This window comes from Desmodus rotundus, chromosome 12 (assembly GCF_022682495.2).
Source record: "Desmodus rotundus isolate HL8 chromosome 12, HLdesRot8A.1, whole genome shotgun sequence".
NCBI classification, from domain to species: domain Eukaryota; kingdom Metazoa; phylum Chordata; class Mammalia; order Chiroptera; family Phyllostomidae; genus Desmodus; species Desmodus rotundus.
The window spans coordinates 8329534-8348843 of record NC_071398.1 but is presented as its reverse complement, the minus strand read 5'-3'; the positions used below and the strand labels follow the sequence as shown (position 1 = coordinate 8348843).

General features: G+C 58.6%; 2 protein-coding genes across 4 annotated transcripts in view; one reads left to right on the top strand and one right to left on the bottom strand.

Annotated features, from left to right (window-relative positions):
- Positions 1–19310, top strand: part of CIAPIN1 (cytokine induced apoptosis inhibitor 1) — a 249534-nt gene that overhangs the window by 19444 nt on the left and 210780 nt on the right. The window lies entirely within an intron of this gene.
- On the bottom strand, positions 237–17796 carry KATNB1 (katanin regulatory subunit B1). Of its 3 annotated transcripts, none has more exons than XM_045188362.3 (20): positions 17692–17796; positions 16293–16578; positions 12107–12237; positions 10140–10257; positions 6026–6126; positions 5619–5660; positions 4985–5068; positions 4660–4775; positions 4205–4276; positions 3892–4042; positions 3580–3770; positions 3342–3472; positions 2914–2964; positions 2264–2331; positions 2026–2145; positions 1787–1936; positions 1420–1496; positions 1265–1339; positions 1002–1118; positions 237–664 (listed from the first exon to the last, which is right to left on the bottom strand). In XM_045188362.3, exons 2-20 carry the CDS (start codon positions 16330–16332, stop codon positions 532–534), a joined length of 1968 nt encoding a protein of 655 aa, XP_045044297.2. In that variant the 5' UTR covers positions 16333–16578; positions 17692–17796; the 3' UTR covers positions 237–531. The 3 variants fall into 3 exon arrangements, with proteins under 3 accessions (XP_045044297.2, XP_053770526.1, XP_024407304.2); XM_053914551.2 differs by having other exon boundaries at positions 1820–1936; positions 17626–17781; XM_024551536.4 differs by having other exon boundaries at positions 17626–17780.

Genomic DNA, 19310 nt, shown 5'->3' with positions numbered 1-19310 from the left:
ATTGAACCTCTGGGAGTGTGGCTGAGATGGAGGGGATGGTGGGGCCCCACCTTCCACCTGTCTCCCAGCCATGGAGGAAGAGTTGCTGCCTCCCCTCCCTCTCCCCCAGTCAAAACTGGCCCTTTGCCTTTGGCCCAGCATTGTGCTGCCCCCTGCTGGCCACACAGCCTGGTGCACCGTCCCTGGTGCTGCCCCCTGTGGCCAGATATGCCCCTCTGTGCAAAAAAACCCCAGGAAATAGTTACAAATTTAATAAAATTTGCCTTATAAATTACAGCAGCAGCCCCAGGGCCTGGTTGGCTGCCCCAGGAAGCAAGAGTTGGGCAAAGCTGGGCAGCCACTGCTGAAAGAAGTTGTCTTGAGTTCGGGGCTGTGGAGGCAGCCGGTGGGCCAGTGCCGCTGCCTCCAGGATGGCCACAGGGCAGCAGAGGGGGTGGGGCAGAGGCTCACAGGCCGGTGGGCACAGGGAGCAGGAGTGCGGGCTGAGGCAAGGCCCCAAGGGCTGCCAGGCACCCCCAACCACTGGACCCCTCAGTCCAAACTGGCCATGAGCAAGTGCAGCTCCCGGAAGGCACTGCCGTGGCGGCCGCTCAAGCCCGCTTTGCTCTTGACGAGGCCGCTGATGCCCTTGAGCTGCTTGTAGCAGAGCCGGCACTTGTGAAGCCTGTGGGCAGAAGGGCAGCACTTGAGGTGGCCAGCTGCCCAGACACCATGACCCACCCCCCCGACCCTGGGGCCTTGCCTGTCCTAACTACCCCTGCCCGTCCCCTAGGGCATGCCAGGCCACGCCAGCACTCAGGGTAGAACCAGGCTATGGAGGAGCCCAGGCTCTGCTGCCCCCGCCTGACCCCCTGAGCCAGGGACTCTGTGCAGGCACAGCGACCTCCTCTGCAGCTGTTCCAGCAGGGCCACCCGTGAGCGGGCTGGGCCCCTAGGCCTGTGTGCCCTCACCTGGCATGGCACCCCTGCCCCCAACACAGGCACTTTGCCAGGCCCCTCACCGCTCCTCCCGGCTAATGTCCACGCCCACGGAGGGCGGGGCTGCCAGGATATCCGTGATCAGGGGCAGAAACCGCTGCAGGATCAGCTTCAGCGAGGTGCAGCCTGTCTGGACATAGCTTCAGAGACAGACGGAAGGATGGAGCCACAGACAGACAGACAGCAAGTACACAAAGACAGACAGGCAGAGGTGGATCAGAGGCAGCCACCTCACATGGTCCCTCCTCTCCCTGCTGTGAGGCGGGCAGGGCTTCCCCACTCGTACCTCTCATACTTGCTCTGCAGAAGCTTCTCGATCTGTGGCAGGATGGTGGTGCACAGGTCCAGCTTCCACAGGGAGCTGGGGAGAGGCCCAGGGACAGGTGCCCTCAGCACCCAGCCCTGCCTGCCCCATCAGCCCCACCAGCTGTGGCCACTTACGCTTTCTGGTTGACAATGTTCAGGAGGTCCACTACCACCGACAGGTCATTGATGGCCACAGCTGAGTCCACCGACGTCTGTGTAAACAGAGTGCCCGTCACAGAGGGCGGGGGACAGAGGCCCCTGCTTGGGTGTGGTGTGATGATGGGTTTTTTGTGGGGCATTAAAAAGACCACTTAAGATAAGGAGCCTTGCAAGGCCAGGCCTATAAACAGGTGCTCAATAAATGGCAGCTGGTGAGGACGAGGGTGGAAGAAGTAGAGTCAGCCACAGTGGTGAAAGGGCTGCCTATCCCCGCCTCCCCGCACCCTGTGGCCCTCTTCTCAGTCAGCCCGAAGCCCGGGGCAGGGGCAAGGATGGCCCTTGCCTTGATGTCGCCCGTGGTCCACACGGCCCGCACCGTGTCCAGGTTCTTGTGGCGGCTGGTGAGCACCACGCACATGGTGTCATGGCCTTTGCGGATCTGTGACATGGCATCCTCATCCACCAGCTCTGTCTGCTGGGGGATCTTCACAGCCTGGTGGGACAGGGGCCCAGGCGCTGGCCGCAAAGCTCTACCCTTGCCCCACAGGCCTCCACCCCACCCCTGGGCTGGGCCCCACTCACGGGCAGGAAGTCGGAAGCCTTCAGCCCGATGGGCTCGTTTCGGGTGGCAGGGATGATGGCAGGCTCGGCCTTGGGTGCAGGGGTGGAAGTGACGACCTGGGGCCAGGGCGGGGCCTCGAGCTGGAGGACCGGAGCATAGTAGGTGGCCAGCCTGAGGGCTACCTCTCTGCCCCCAACCCCGGTTCAGGGCTCCAGCACCCCTGTGAGTCTCATACCACAGCCTGCCACCCTGACATACGTTTGGCACTGGGAACTGCGTGTCCATGGCTGGGCTGGGCTTCGCTGCCTCCTTGGCTATGGCTGTGTCTGGAGGCAAAAGGAAAGGACCTTAGGGTCAGGGAGAAGTCAGGGGTTGGGGTGAGACTCTGATGGCATCTGCAATCGTGGGGGACAGAGCTGGAGCCCAGGGGCAGCGGGGGAGGGAGACATCAGCAGTGTGGGTCCTAGGGAGGACCAAGGGCAGGGGCTGCGCCTGCCCCCCACTTTCTACCTACTCCATCCCAGGCCTGGCAGCAGGCGCCTGGCACCCGTGTAGAGGGGTCCCCAGGAGCACATGTGCTGGGGGTACTGGTGGTAAGCGGGTGACTGCTCTCACCGGGCCCAGCGTGCTCCTCCACAGTACATGTCTGGACCCTCCCATGTGGTGGTCTGTCTGCTGTCTGCCCTCCTTACTAGGGTGTAGGCTCTGGGGGGAGCGCCTGCCTGCCTTGTTTGTGCTCACTCACCAGGGCCTAGCCTGGGGCCCAGCACAGTCGGTGCTCTTGAGCCAGAGGGAGAGAGACTGGGGTTGTGTCAGAGAGGGGAGGCCAGGGGAGGGGCGGGGGCACAGGAGTTCAAGGACTGGGGAGCTGGGAGGCCAGTGGCTCACCGTCCCACCCCCTGGCTCACCGTCTTCTGGGGGTGCTGGGAAGGGCTCACTTCTTCGGGGTGGTGTCCGACCTATAGAGGCGAACAGGGTTGGGGATTCACATTGGCTGCCCGAGGCTCCTGTCTGAGCCCCTAGGGCTGAGGTGACCTGGGGGGGGGCGGTCCAGGGGCCTGTCAGGACATGGGGGGATGGAAGGTAGTTTCCAGGCATGCCGCCGCAGACCCGGGACCCTGCCCCTTCCCCCCCATTTGCCCTGTGGGCCTTCCTTTGCTCAGGGGACTGAGTGGCTGCCAGGGCTCCGCTGGGGCCCAGAGGACCTGGGAACACAGCCTGGCCCGGTGGGCATTAGGAATTCGGGAACTGAATGGACGCAGTCCCAGGAAGGATTGTTTGCATCCCTTTCACAGAAGGGGACGCTGGGGTCCGAAGGGTGGGAGCCAGGCCTCACTGATGCTGTTCTTGGGCTGGAAGATCTCGTTGTAGTCCTCAGTGTTCTGGATCTCCGCCCGAGACTCCCGCTCGTCCCGGTCATCCTCGCTGCTGGGGCTGCGACGCTCGCTCTCCGAATTCTGCTTCACCCTGTGGGGCAGCAGGGGACAGTGAGGCCAGGCCGCCCCCCCCCCCATGTCTTCCTGGGGATGGGCCCCGCCTCCTGTGCTCTGCAGTGTCCCGAGCCCCAAGCCCACCTCTGAGGCTTGCTGCAGGTTGTGCTGGGCCGCTCGTAGATGCGCCGAAGGGGGGCGGCAGGGAGGGGTGGCTGCTGAGCCAAGGGCCGGCTGTCCTGCACAGGGTCCTGGGCCACCGTGCCTGTCCTGGTGACCCGTGTTAGGTCCACCACATAAGAGGAGACGTTGCTCTGGGAGAAGGCCACGCCTATCTGCAGGAAGGGCAGAGCTGGGGTGGGGGCCCTTTGCAGCAGCGGCTCGGACATAGGTAGGCAGGGCCCCCGCGAGGGCCGGGTGGAAGTGGGGGCCTGATGGGGGGTGCAGCTCTCTTACCAACTGGTTGTTGCAGATGGCCAGGTCGGCCACCTTGCCCCAGCTGACGGGGACCACGTCAAAGCAGCGCTCAGGCTCCCAGCCGTAGACGCGCAGCGAGTCCTGGCAGCCGCTGTACAGGCAGCAGCCATCGGGGTTGAAGAGGATGCTCCTGGGCCGGGCGAGAATGGGCTGTGGGTCCTAAGAAACCCAGGGAGGCTGCGGGGACCCGAGGACACAAGGGGGCAGAAGCGGAGATGGGAAAAGCCCGCCCACATCCACATCCCATCTCCCCAGAAGGAGGGCTAGGCCCACCGCCCAGTGGCCTTCGTACCTGACGGGTCCAGGCTCCCCTTCAATACAGCTCACCACCTGGAATTTCTCCAGGTCCCAGAAACGGATCGTCCTGCAAAGGCAGTGAGGCAGTGCTGGAAGCCAGGGCCCCGGTCTGGCCTCCAAACAGGCCCATGGCTGGGGCAGCCAGCTTCTTTTCCCCCTGCCCCCACTCCTCAGAGCCCCTAAGAGCAATGCCTTGGGCTGGGGGGTGGCCCTGGGCAGGCTGGGGGAGGCGACTCAGTGGGCGGGAGACAAACAAGGGCTTTGGACCAAAGTCAGGGGACGGATGGCACCAGGGTCCCATCTGGTCTGGGCTGGCAGTTAATTCTGTCCACATAGGCTCATCAGGCATGTGACACCCTGGGTCACAGAGACAGACTGGGGACAGACACACACACTCAGAGGCAGAGATGTGAGGAGTGTGGTCACAGGCGGCAGGCCTGCGCCCCCCACCTGTCAGAGCTGCCGGAAGCCAGGAGGTACTCGTTGGGATGGAACTCCACCACGCTGACCGGCCCTGTGTGGCCAGGGAACTCAGACATCATCTTGCCAGCGGTCAGATCCCAGAGCTGGGGGCGGGGCGGGGTGGGAGTGAGAGTGAGGCTGGGCCCTGCAACTCTCCCCCGTTCCAGCCTGAGCTCTTTATCTACACTCCACCGTCCACTCTGGACGGGCTTAGGACCCACAACCCCAATCAGGAGGGAGGTGAGGACCCCGCCTGAGTGTAACCAGCAGACGCCAGCCCCTAGCCCTGGGCCCCGGGCTTGCCAGCAGGTACCTTCACTGTGTGGTCGTCCGCAGCTGATGCCAACCACTTCCCGTCGGGGCTGAACCGGAGACACCGCACGGCCTGGCTGTGTCCCTGAGGAGAGGACAGTGCACAGTGCTCACCTGAGGGGCTGGCCCAGGGGCTCTCCTTCCCAGTCCCCCGCCGGGGAGCCGGCAGTAAGGGGACAGACGTTCGGGAGATGCCACAGAGGAACACTCCCCATAGGTGGTCACGGACCCCTGTCCTGCAGGTTGCTCCAAGAAGTCAAGATTGCCCTCTCTGCATGTCAAAGGGTCTGCAAACCTCCAATACTAATTCTATGTTAAACTCAGTGCTCCCAAACTCCTGTGAATAGGCACCCCCTCCCCTGATGGTACCTGTTTCCTGCCTGTAAAACCAGAACACAGGGCACAGTTTGGTAAATGGGGTTCTGAGGGAATTTGTGGACAGCTGGGGGTCCGGTGGATCACCCACAGCGCCCCTGCTCCGCTCCAGGTCTATGCTTCCCACTGGGACCCTCATTTCCCATGTTCTCACCCACAGTGGACAGCAAGGCCCTGCCCCCCATGCCAGTCGGGGCCCCACCCATGCTCCATGCCTGCAAGATGCTCATGGGACGACCCACAGAGGGTGCCTTCCTTACCCTGTACCGGAAGACACAGCCTTTCCTCCGGATGTCCCAGAGCTGCGGGGAGAGGAGCAGGGGGGCAGAGTCAGGACAGGTCACAGCCCCAGGCGGCTTGGGCTGGGCAGGCCTCAGGCCTGGGCCAGAGGGCAGTGTGTGGCTGTGAACAGACAGGCTCCGGTACCTCCAAGCCATCACACCCCAAAGGGACAGGAGTCTCGAAACCGCACGCTGAAGCTAGTATTTCCGGGCAGAAACGTCTGCCGAGCGCCTCCACACCTCCCTTCTCTAGGAGGGTGTGAATGCCGCCGCAGAGGGAGAAGTCGCCCCACAAAGAGCCGAAAACCTGTCCCCTCAGAAAGGACACACAGCCGGGTCCCACTGCCAGCCTAGGGCAAGACACAGGGCTCAGCGCGGTGGCTCACCTTGATGTTCGTGTCCTGGGAGCCCGAGGCCACGAACTCGCCGTACGGGTGGAAGTCCAGGCTGCAGATGTTGGCTTTGTGTCCCACGAGTGTGCGGAGAACTAACAGGAGAGCAAGCAGAAACAGGGCTGAGAGGCGGGCAGAGTGACTAGAGGAAAAGACTGTTGCATTTGCGTGGGCTTTCGCGGTGACTGGAGAACAGCATAGATTTTTAAATGCGGAGGAAAACCATCCCTAACAACTAATCTTCCAGTTTTCCTCCTGAGAAGCAACAGCCATTTCTCAGTTATTACCTGAGCCCCCAGAAATTGTATCATGCCACACCCCAAGCTTGCGCCTCTGGGCTCGGCCCTGTGTGCTCTCGTGCGAGCGAAGGGTGAGGGGTGCCAGGCAGAGGGAAGTGGTGGGCAAAGGCCCCAGGGAGGGCGCATCTGGGGTGGCCCTGGCGCCCACACTAGTCCATCGTCCCAGGGCGGGTGGCTGTGAGGACAGGCTGTGAGGACAGGCCGTGAGAACTGAGAGATCACAGGGAGGGCATGCCTGGGGCCTCAGAACCTGGGTCGTGGGGCAAATCACCCCCTGCTGCCCAGGAAACCATGTCCCCGACCCTTCAAGGTTCTGCAGGCAGCTCCCTGGCCTAGCCCAGCAGGGCCGGCGGGCAAATCGCATTTCTGTCTCTGGTACCAATCAAATGTGCCTCCTCTTTCTGGCCTCGTGTATGTTCCTTTTTTAAAGATTTATAATTCCACTGTCTGAGTGGAACCAATCACCCCATGAGTGCTGGGGCCAAGTGGTATGGGAGTCCAGCCATGCTTGGGTTGGGGCCCAGGTGAGACAGGGTGCTAGAGAGGCAGCGAACTCTGTTGACAGAGGTGTTCGCACAGACACCAGACGCAATGCTTCAGGGACAAGAGCTGAGCTCCGAGCACTGGGTGAATTAAACAAATTATTGTACGACGGTCTGTTCCCCTTCAGGTCCAGGTCTAGGGCTCTGGAGCCAGAGAGAAAGGGGGAGTAGTCTTTGACGCTGCTCCTGGTCTGCTGTGTGACCCTGGGCAGTCTCATGCAGGGTCATGGTGGAGATTATGTAATGGACATAAAGTTCTTAGCGTGGGCCTGACACGTGCGTGGTAAGTGCTCAATAAATGCCAGTAGTAAAAATCCTCACTGTAATTTCTTCCTGCACAAGGCCTGGTTTCATCCTTTCTTGTCTCCCACACTGAACCTTCTCATCAAGCACTTGTCCTCGTTCTCCATCCTGTGGCCCCAGTGATGACCCAGTACTCAGTGCCATGGCCTCTGGGCACCCCCCTTGTCCCTGTTTGTGTGCCTCGAACAGGCTGAGTGATTTCGGAGCATGAGCCCCCCAACCCCAGCACTGCCAGGAGAAGGGTGAGGGCCAGAGGCTCGGAGCAGCCCCCTGGAGGCCAACCAGCAAAGTGCAGAGCCAGAATCTAAACCAGGCGCCTTACTCTTGAGCAGCTGAGTCTTATGTGTCTCAAGCTCCCAGGACAGGCCAGGAGCAGCTGAGAGCGGGTAACAGAGAGCTGCTCTGGCTGCCATCTACCCGGAGGACGAAGCCCATCCTACCGCCCGCCACAGGCACGCGCCACCTCTATATGGGCCCGGTCGCCGACCCAGGACTGCGTTCCTTTTGCGTCCTTCACAGAGTGTGGCAGGACACCTGCCACACCTACCCACTGCATACCTAACTTGATTGGACCAAACCCTGCGAGGCTGCCCCTCCTCACTATCTGTGGCGGCACACGCCACTGGGGGCTCAGCACTGCATTTTTGGTCTAGGAGGCACATGCCATCTGGCCCAGGGCCTGAAGGGGGCAGACTCGTGCTGGCTCCTGCTTTGCAACGCCCCCCGCCCCCAGCCCCGCTCTGGCTCTGCATGGCACAGCCAGGTTTCCAAACCCTGCCACTCCCCGAGAGGACGAGAGGACATGGTGAGTCCTGCCCTGCGTGGGCCGGCTTGGTGAAGCGCAGGCTGCCTTCCTGTGGCATCCCAGCTGACCCGCCCTCGCCCTCGGGCTGTGCCACGGAAAGCAGGCAGGACCGCATTCTTCTGGCGTGACTTCTGCCTCTGCTCTTCTGTCCCAGGAGGGCCCTCAGGAGGCCTCCATCAAGGGATCTGCCACAGGAGTCCCATGAGGGAACCTCCGAGCCTTCCCAGCCGAGCAGCTGCTCGTCCTCTGCCCGAACCCCCCAGTGGTGGGCTGCCTTTCAAAGCAATGGATGTGACAGCAGCTCTCCCAGGACGCTTCCTGTACCCGGGTACCATTAGCCCGTCCCGTTCACTCACGCCATTGTGGGCAGGGCTGGAGATGGGCCTGCGGTCTTAGCTCTTCCTGCCAAGGCTGCTGAGGGCAAGCTTCTCTCCCACTGGAGAAATCCCCCAAACTCAAGGCAGCAGATGATAGGGTGGAGACCGCTGGGATGGGAATTCTGTGACACAAGGATGCGAGTCCCAGCTTCTGCCACTCCCAGCCACAGGGCTGTCACCAAGCTCAAGGCCTGACCGACCTGGCTCTGCATCAGAACGCCCTGGAAGCTTACTTGGAAGCCAGCAACTGGGCTGCTGCTGTTCTGAGCCATGTCCCAGGAGTGGGGTCTGGGCCTCTTGTGTGACGAGCTGGAGAGCAGCCAGCCCTGGGAGCCCAGTGCCCAGGAGTTCCAGACAGCGGTCTTCAGTTTTCATTCTTTACCCACCTTAAGGAGCGCTCACATTTCCCTTAAGTGTGAAATACTCGCGGCCGAGAATGCATGGCGCCCGTGCCTTCTCTTCTGCCCCTTGCTCCTCAGAGCCTGGTGAATGGCTGGTACCATCCACTGGGATCTGGGTCCAGGCAGAGGCTCCACAGGTGGAGAACCGCCTTCCGCCTGAGTCTTTCTGCTTTCTAAGCTGGAGCCCAGGCAGCTGGCCTTGTTCCATCCTGGCCCCTTGAGTCCAGCAATGCCCAGCACAGATGCCGTGGGTCCTGTGCGTGGCCATTCAGTGGGACCGTGTGCTGAGATGCTAAGCCCGCAGCCTGTTTGTTCTAAGAGATCCTGGGGTCTGTGCTTCTTAAGCAGCCCACCACTAGGTGGGCAAGCAACACCCAAGAGGCCCGGGGGCGCCGTCTTTCTTAAGGACCATTTACACAAGAAGACGGCTGCTATGGGGCAGGATGAACCTAGCCACAGGGTGTGTGTGGATGACGGGCACTGTCCTACAGCAGAGGCAGAGCACACGCCGCAGGAGAGGCCCAGAGACCTGTGCGTCTCAGCTCAGCAGGGGGCTCTCTTCCGGGAAAAGTGGGCTTGCCAAAATCCATGCCGCCGCTCTTTCTTCCCTTGTCCTTCAGGCCATGGGTGTCCTCCTGCCCAACATGCTGGAAGGGCCAGACGAGAGGCGGGCAGTCAACAGCAAGCAAACGGGTTTACTTGGACCTCTCGGTGTAGGCCTGCACCGGTTCGGTGCTAATGTATAAAACGTTTTTAGAAAGAAATTGCAGTACAACCATGCTGTTTAGAAAGATGGAGGGAAGGGGTGAAACTCCAGGTAAAAGGAGAGAATGTTGAGGCCTCTGAGAACAGGAAGGAGTGGGGCAAAGGCTCCCTTTCTCCACTGCGGGTATTTGCAGAACCACCAGCATGTGACGTCCGCACCCTGTCTAGCCCCTCTAACGGCGAAAAGGGAAGCAAAGCCAAGCGCCAGGGGACGGAAAGCCTGGCTGCCCCAAGCCCCGTTCCTGCAGGCAGCAGTCCGAGATGCTAAGTGGGGGCCGCCCCAACTCGGGGCACCCCCCAATATGTCTCACATGGCCACCTCACCCCTTCATGTGTCCTGCGTGGCCCCTGGTGGCACTTGATGTCCTTTCAGATTCTGAACCCACACAGACACCCACCCGCCCATCCACACAGTCGTCCATTTGGACATTACTAGGCGGCACCTTGGTGTGTGCGCTCAGAGATGGGAGTGCAGTCACTGCTGCTGGGCAAGTGGGGGCAGGGGGGATCACCACACTGTCCAGTCAGTGCTCCAGGAGGGAGGTACACGACCTAGTCGGGACAGGGGGAAGTGACTGGACAGGGGCCTGTGGGGAAGACAAGCATAGAGGCCTACTTTTGGCAGCTTCCAGGTCCCAGACGCGGATGGAGCCCGACTGTGAGCCAGCCACAATGAGCTCTTCGGGGGCGTTGAGGCGGACACTCTCCACTGGGGACGTGTGACCCGTCAGGCTCTGTGGAGAGAAGGTGGAAGCTTCAGTGTGCTGTGTGGACAGGCCCCCGGCTGCTGCCCCAAATTAGGGGCCCCCAGGAAGTATGTCAGCAAGAAGTGGCCCAAGCAACGGAGCCACACCCAGGTTCTCCCAGACAGCGGAGCAGCCTCCTCTCCTGGCCTTGGCCTCAGCTCCCAGGGCTAAAAGCAGGCCAGACCCCGGTTATGCTCCCACCGCTTCCCCTGCTTACCGTGCCGCTGACAGATGCCACCTGCAGAAATGGCCCTGGGCCTCTTGGAGGGCAGCAGCCAACCCATTGGTCCAAGTCCAAACTGCCACCCACCTAGGCTCTCCTCCATCTCCACCCTCTGCCTGGCCCAAGCCCCTCAGGAGCGGAGACCAGGGCAGCACTGAGGCCTGGCTCGCCATCAGCACCCATTCTGGCCCCTCTGAGAGGCCTGGATCCCTGGAGGGCCCAGCCGCACTCCCAGGATGGGGCTCTCAGAGCCCACAGCCTGGAGTCACTTTGCTGGAAAACATGGACAGTCTTGTCCAACTCTGCTGGCCGGAGCTGGGCCTGGCTGAGCCCGGGAGGAAGGGTGGAAAGTGCCGGCATCTCCAGCTTTCTGGAGCGAAGCTGGAATCTGAAATCTGTGGAGAGTCACTCCCCACCCCAAGGCTCAGGGCTGGCTCCATCAGTGTTCGCTAAGACCGCTCCTCGTCGGGGTTGGGGACAGTAAACTGCTCCTCAGTTAGAAGCAGCTGGTCCAACTCTCAAACACCGTTGGAAGGAATACACCTCGGTATGAACTAATGAGTCAAAAGCACGATACCAACCCGTGCTGCACGGCTGAGCGGGGAGACAGTGAGGTTCCCCACTCCTGGTGGGAACGTAACTGATTTCTAGAGGGCGACTTGGCAACCTGTTTTGAAAGCTTTTTTTAAAAAGTGCACCCCTTTGGATTTAATGCATTGACCACAGATCTGTTCAAAGATGTAGGCAGATGAGAATGTTCACCATGAGGCTAAGCAGAGCCAAAAGGCTGCTCCCAGAACGGGGGTGGGGCGGGGCTCTGCTACTTCTGGCTCCTCCCACAATGGCATACCACCAAGCCCTTAAAGACCGTTTCATCAAAGGGTATTTGTTGACACAGGAAAGTGCTCACACATTGTTATTTTTAATGATGTATCGTTCCATTCAATAACATATTTCTGTGTGTGCACACAAGCGTGTGCTTACACATGAGTACATGCACAGAAACACGCCTGCACACACACACGCACATGCGTGTCTGTGTATCTACAGCAGCACCTACAAGGGCACAGACCAAAACACCAACACAGTGGCCTTTGCATGATGGAACTCTGTGCAGTTCACTGTTGCGCTGTCCCTCCTTTGTGACTTCCTGTTTTGGACCACAGTTTTCGGCACCGAATGTGGTCTTGTGAGCAGGAGGGGAAAGTGGTGGTAGAGAACCAGCTCCCTGACCAGCTCCAGCCCAGCGCCCTGAAATCCTTTTAGTGGAATGAGATAGGGAACACATCAGTCACCCCCACACATAGCCGAGGGTGGGCGGACGGGCTCTGGGCAGGCTCAAATTTATTTTAACCTTCTTATGCAGGCTCCCTGGAGTGTTGTTCTATAGCCAGGAGATGTCCCCTGTCCTGAGGGCCAGCCACTGTCCCTGCCATCTGGGGTTGCCCTGGGTCTCCCTGAGCAGACAGCTGGGGGAGGCACAGATGTTGTGCTCTGTCCCCCTACCCTTGGGATGGGCGCCCAGAGGAGCGGGTGCCTGCTGCTGCCCACAGCCCCGCCCTGCTCACAGCCCCCTCCCCCCAGCCCCTGCCCCCACCGGCCTGCGAGGCTCACCATGATGCAGTTGGGCTTGTTGATGGACCACAGGTTGACTCGGCAGTCGTCCCCGCCTGTTGCCAGCAGCCGCCCGGAGCCTTTGCCCAGCACCAGCGAGGACACGTTGCTGGCGTGGGCGACGATCTCCTCTACACAGGAAAGGGCACAGGGTGGGGGGCAGTCAGGGGCTGAACGGGCCACGTGGGGCAAGGGTGGGCTTGGCCCTGCTTGGCCACCATCTCTGGCACCAGGTACCTCTCTTGAGGGCTCTGCCCCTGCAGCTCCCCTTGGGTCCAGACGTCCCTCGTGACACCAGTTGACACAGCTGGGCCTGGGCCTGACCCAGAAATGGCTATTTCTCAACCTCAGTCATTCCCATCCCTCATGGAGGCCTCATGCTTTTCTTCCTTTTTCTGCACATTCACTGGTAATATATTGACCTTACTATGCTCAGTTTTTAAAATTCATTTGCTATTTTTATTTAACTCTGTTTTACAAGTGTGATATGTTTATCATACTTTTTCTGTGATACAAAAAGAAAAATGAAAACAACTATTACGTAGGAAATATTGACCTTGCGAGCTGCTACTTGCTGCGCGAAAAAAAACCCCTCTCTGGGGAAAACACTTTAAGAACCATTTAGGTCAAGTCTAAACAAGCTGTCCCCCAGGGAGCTCCCCCAGGGCTTCGGCCCCCAGCTTCAGAATCATGGACCTCGTCCTAATCTGAGTTCTGCTCTTGCAGGCTGTGTGGCCTGAGACAAGGCACTCACCCTCTCTGAGGGAGGGGTTCCTCGTCTGGTGCATGGGGGTAACCACAGAGCCTGGCTCACTGACTTGCTGAGGATTCAGTGAGAGATGCCCATGAGCTGCTGCACGGGGAGCGAGTGCTCTGTGTTGTCAGGCAGGCTGAGCGGTCACAGTGAAGACAGCGGGCACTGGGGCCCTCGGTGGGCACAGGAGGGTGGGCTGCACAAGGAGAGGGCAGCTGGCCGAGAGGTCTGGGTGTGAGGGGGTGGGAGTGAGGGCTGACCAGACAGAGTGGGAGGTGAGATCTCTGTGAGCAGCCACAAGAGCCCCTGGCCTGGCCTGCTGGGGCAGCGGTGGGGCAGCAGAGCAAAGCCCAGGGGCATCAGTGCTCCAGAGGGAACAAGACATAGCAAGGAGCCAGGAGGCAGCACAGGTCTCCAAGCGCATTCCTGAGCGAGTCCCTCCTGGGAGGAAGGGATAGACAAGACAGGTCTCTGGACCCAGGCGGAGGGAAAACCCCACCACGCCAATACACTGAGGCAACTAGGGAGCAACTGGGAGGCTGGCGCGGATGATACAGGCCTCAGACCACAGGGAAGCTGGGGAACCGGGCCCAGGAAGGCTGCTGGCCTGGCAGCCTGGCTCAGAGGGGCTATCAACACAGCCCGGGAACCTGGCTGCGAGCTTGACCTCAGGGCCTGGCCAGAGCTGGGCACAGGCAGCACCCAGTCCCAGCCGGGACGAGAGTCCCCTGCAGCCCAACGTCAGCCAGGACCTCAGGGGCCCCACACCTCTCTAGCTCCAGACACAGCAGGAACAGAGTAGCCTGGGCTCCTCTGGAGCTCTAGCCACAGACACTGGTCTGTTCAAGAGCTTTTGCCAGGCCAAAGCGCCACCCAGACCAGAAAGTGGCGAACTACCTTCTCCCTGAGCACTCAGCCCCCAAGCTTCAGGCCCTCTGCCCTTCTCTGATGCCTCTCTGTGTGTGCCCTGCCCCGACCTGTGACCTACCTATAGGCCTAGGTGTCTACCCTGGCCCGCACGCTTTCCAGGGAAAGTTCTGGCTCGGCCCACCTCACTGGGTCTCCTGGGGCACAGTGCCATCCCTCTCTGGGCCTCAGGACCACTGCCCCTGGAGACAGTCATTAATTCGTAATAATTGATTTGTGGGAGCCTGTTCCAGGCCCAGCACTGGGGAGATGGTTTGGGGAATGAGAGTGATAAAGTTCTTGTCTTCATGTTCTTGTTCTACTACCGCCTGGTCGGGTAGTTCCTGGGCCAGGACAAATAGCTAGGGGAACCACAGATGTGGGGGTGGAAAGAATTTGGAGGTTAGGCCCTTCTACAAGGGCTCAGACCACTCCCCTCTAAGCAGCCTGATCAGGGACTGACCGGAGCCCCTGGAGGGCTGGGAGGGAGGAGGGGGCACAGCATAGGCACCACGCAGAGGAGGCCTCGGCACAGGGAACTGGCCCAAGGGCTCCCCTCTGGCCTGAAGGACAAACCCCCCAATGGCCCATGCCTGGGTATTTGATTTCAGTGCAAACAGGTGAAGGTCGCACAGAATCTACAGGTGGCTGCTGTTCCACCCTGTGGCAGATGCCCATGCTAGCTTCTCCAGCACAGGTGGCACAACCCAGGCCCCATGTCCCAGCCAGAGCTGGGAACACCACATTCTGGCCAGAGGCCCTGAGGACTTGTAAAGAACTAGTATTCAGTGACCCCATGCGGGCTGAGCACCATCTGATTCTCAGACTCTAGAGCCACAAGGAGTCAGAGGTCATTAGCCTTGGGCCCTTCAGACAGCTAAACTGCGGTGCAGCGAAACTGTCAAACACCTAAACACGTGACCTCCCACCTGAACACTTTCACTGTGTGGCCTTGCCTTTCAGCTAAAGCAAAGTCTCGGAAGGGCTGGAGGCCTCACCAGCCTCTGTGGGACCACGTTCTCCCCAATGCTGTGCTGCAGCCCATGGCCCCCTAGACGTCTTCTATTGCACTGAACTTCCCGCCTCAGGGCCTTTGTATGTGCGGTTCAGGAAGCCTTCCATACCTCCCTACCCCACTCCCCATCACCTAGTTAACTGATCCAAAGCACAGGTTCCAGCTTGGAATTCAAAGAGGGACAGAGGGGTGTGGCAATGACTCCTGCTGGCCGCTCGCCCCAGGCTCTGCACCCCCTTCACAGGGGCCTTGTCTATTTCCTCGCCCACTGCCTCCCTAATGCCTGGCTCTAGGCTCAGGAAAGGCCAGCTGTTAAAGGGATAGATACACAACCCCAGTAAATACAAAGCCACTCAGTCCAAAGTGTACCTTCCTCAGGGAACCTTAACAGGATTCGCCCAGAACCCTCAGGCTTAGAGGAACAACTTGAAAATGGTCAAACCTCTCATTTTACAAATAAAGAGAGGCCCAGCAAATAGCGTTGCCCGAATTCCCACAGTGAGGAAATGAAGGAGCCTTGTCCCAGCTTCTGGGAACCGTCAAGGAACGACTCAGCACAGGTGACCAGTTGGGCACCAAAATTATGCCAACCAGTTACTCCGGGGTGGGGGGTGGGGAACGGCCCACAGAGGCACCAATGAGTAGGGCAGGAGTCCTCAAAAAACAAACAAACAAACAAAAAGATCTGGGGAAACTTGGGGTCCTCGAGATCCATTTAGGGGGTCCAAGAAAACAAAACGATTTTATAATAATACTAAGATGGTATTTGACTTTTATGCTCTCGTTTGCTCATAAGAACACAGTGGAGTTTTCCAGAAGATATATGACATGTGATGACATCATCATTAATGGCATGTTTGATTCCGTGTCCTTGTTTGACAGTGTCTCAGTATTGCTAACATGGTAAATGATGATAGCTACAACCCCCTTAAACAAAAACTCTTTGGGGTCCTCAGTAATTCTTTAGAGGATAGAGAGGACCTCTGATCAAAGAGATCGGAACTGCCACGTAATGACAGGGGTGGGTCGTGCCCACACTCAGTCACGTGCCAGAGTCCTGCCAACATCCCTCTGCCTGTCCTCTCCCCCTGGGCCCCGCCCCAGGATGCCTTCCCCTGACAGGGGAAGTCTGACTTTGGGAAGTCTGAAAATGCCAGAAATGTCTTTTGGGATTTCTCGCCCCATCCCACCCATCAGCCTAACTGGAACTCCCACACTAAGTGCTTTATTACATCCATTTCCTCACTGGAATCTCGCAGCAACTCTAGAACGTAGGTGTAGTTACCTGTTGTACAGACAGGAAACTAAGACTCCGAGACGGTTTGCTGCCCGGCCAACATCACCCTGCTAAGCACCAAAGTCACGATTTGCATTTGGTCTGTCTTGCTCCAAGGCCTGGGGGTCTCCCCTTGGGCCAAGAATAGATGACAAAGCTGGGGGTTCAGGCCACCCCAGGAACAAACAGCTAACAGGGTAAATGGGGTGTGAAACAAAAAAAGAAATCCACTCACGCAACTTCCAGGCCATCTTGGTGACCACAGGGGTGGCCATCCTTCGGCTGTCTGGCTCCTGAAGCTCTACCCACAAAAGTCTGTTTTCCTTGAGGGGTGGGGGTGGACCCCCCCAGATCTGCCAATCAAGTTGGCAGGGAGTTCCCACACATCCAGGCAGACGGAATGACTTTCTCCTGGCTCTGGACCGACTCTTAGTTTTAAATCATCCACAGTAGCCTAAGCACACCTGGCGGGATCTTGGATCATGGAATGTCAGGCTGAGCCATCTCAGCTCAGCAGCGGGCTAGAACACAAACAGAGGGGACAGCCTGTTAGGAGACACTGGGTGGGAGCTCAGTGGTGGGGGCGGGGGGCTGATTGCAGACTGCAGCTGCAACTCTCTGGATCACCAAGGCCATTTGATAAAGACAGACACCCACCAAAGCCACCAGGGCCAGGAGCTGCACTACAAATTGAATTTGAGAATCAGGAGAGGGGGCACCTCAGGCAGGGTGACTGGGAACACAGGGAAAAAGAAGGTCCTCCCAGAGGCCAGGGTGATGGGAGGAGCTGCTCAGGAGGCTGGTGCCGCAGGTGCAGCAGCTGCAGTGGGGCGGGGAAGAGCACATGGCTGCAGGTTTGATAGATTTCTGGGTGTCACTGTTTTGTCTGACCTATGGGAAGGGGGTGGAGTCAAGGCTAAGCTTAGGGGCCCAGGAGACGCACCCCAGGGACAAGTACTGAAGTCTTCTCTGGGGACAATGTCAAACAGGGACCCGAGGATCCATCACCCCAACCTCCACCCCCAGTTTTTGGCAAGGGAACTACTCCCAGTCTCTTGAAATTCCCAAGGACAGCGCTGGGAACTACGTCCCAGCTGGGCATGAGTCGGTATGACTCCTCAATTTTAAAAGGCCACCTACCGTGCCTCCTCTCCCTTCCTCCACGCCTTTTTCCCTCATGAAACCTCTCCTCTCCATCCCTTCTCCTAGGTTCCCCAGTCCTGCCTCTCTAGTCCCCCATTCACACACATGTTGTCTCCTGAGCTCCCGAATGTGGTCCCTGCCTCGCCAGACCCCTTTACTGCCCCTTCCCCTGCTACCAGTATCCCCATTCATTCACTCTCGCGCTTCCAGCGCCCCTTATTCATCACCCATCCTCCCGCAGACCTCCAGCTCTGCTTCCGGCCTCCCTGGTTTGACCCTCAGGCCTCCACGCCGGTCCCGCCCCACCCGACCTAAGGCTGGTCCCTTGGCCTCCGCTGATCCTCCCACTCCTCTCAGCTTGCGGGGACGGGTTCCAACCTCCCCGCGCCCAGAGCCCTCTCCGCCGCAGCGCGGCCTGGCCCCACCTGGCTGGGTCCGGTGCAGGGCCCACCACACGTCCCCTCGCCTCCTCTCCCCGTAGCCCACTCCACCTGCAGCAGCGGCTCCCCAGGCCAAGGCTCTGCTCCGGCGACCCCCACTTGCCTCCATCCCCTGCCCTGATTGGCTGCTGCTTGACAACCGACCCTCACAACAAAACCTCCGACTCAGAGCCTGCGAGCGCCCCTCCTGGTGCCAGGTTTGACCAATCAAAGCAGGCATTTCTGCCGCTTTCCCCCAGGTACCCGCCCTCTTTTCCCGAATTGGGCTAATCACGAGGAAGGAGAGTTCAAGAGCCGCCCCTCGGCCTCAAATGAACCAATGCGGGCTGCCTTTCCTTGGGCCCGCCTCCTCCTCAAACTTTCCCTTTCCTCCACCTTGCCTTCTCTTCCTCGAACCTAGTTTGCATTTAAAAAATTTGCGAGGCGACCTCCAATGGCGGCTGCACCAATCGCTTTAGCAACCGTCCCAGCTCGACCAATCAGCGCTCTGATTATTGAAACACCAATTCCCAGGTGGCCAATGGGAAGGGAACGTTGGGAGCGGAGTGAAGCCTCGGAAGTTCCATCTTGGAGTGGGGCGAAGCGGGGAGGAGTACCCAGCGTTTAGCCGTGTTTCCTGCTTCTTCCCTTTACTTGAGGGCGGTTCCGCAGGTGGTCTGAGGACCTTTCTCTCTTCTTTGGCTGGAACATCGGCTTGAATCCCCCAAAGAAGGCCTAGAGGGGAACAGACTGATTCCGGGTCCGAATCAGGTGTGGAGCTGGGGGTGCCTGACTCCACGGCCGACGTCTCGGTGGATGGAGGAGTGGGCCGCTGCCTTACGGGGATCGCCGACTAGGAATCCAAGAAACGCAGGCTTCATTTGTGATTCGTGGATGGGGTGGGCTTATTCTCCAATGTACTGCAGCCCCTCTGCCAGAGGGAGGTAGAGGGTCCACTCACTCATCACGTTGTACTTTGGAAGCTGTGTTGGAGAGGCACGTGGGCACCATCAAAAGAGGCGTAGATTAGTAGAATAGAATCCGATCAAAACTGTCCACGCTCTATTTCTCATTTTTTATACAAAAACATCATAGAGGAAACTTGAGAGAATGGTATAATGATGTATAATACTTTAATAATATGGTGACCGAGAAAGTTACCATGTGGGTTTCAACTCTTGCTAACGTTTTGCTATATCCGCGTGTGTGTGTTTTCCGCACCATTTGAGAGCAGTAGATACCAAGACATTTCACCCTGGCGCTAAATACTGTTGAGCATGTAACTCTTAAAAGTCAGTCCCTTGTGCTACATAACCATTGCATCACCACACCTAAGAAAATAACAACCCCTCCCGTCCAGATTTTCATAATCATCCCCCAAAATATTTTTAATAACTTTTTTCCCTAACTAGCAAACAATCAAGATTTCAGCACCCTTGGCTCTTTTAAGCTCAATCTCTTTTGGGTTCCCCCATTTTTTTTTTAATGACACTGATCTTTTAACAAGATTGGGCCATTTACCTTGTAGGTGGTCCCACATTATACTTTTGTCTGACTTTATCCTTGTAGTGTCAATTTACCTTATTCTTTTCCCCTGAATTTCTTGTTAAACAGAAGTTAAAGCTTGATTAGATTCATGATCACCATTTTGAAACATTTGATACCGAACTATATGTAATACACAACCCCAT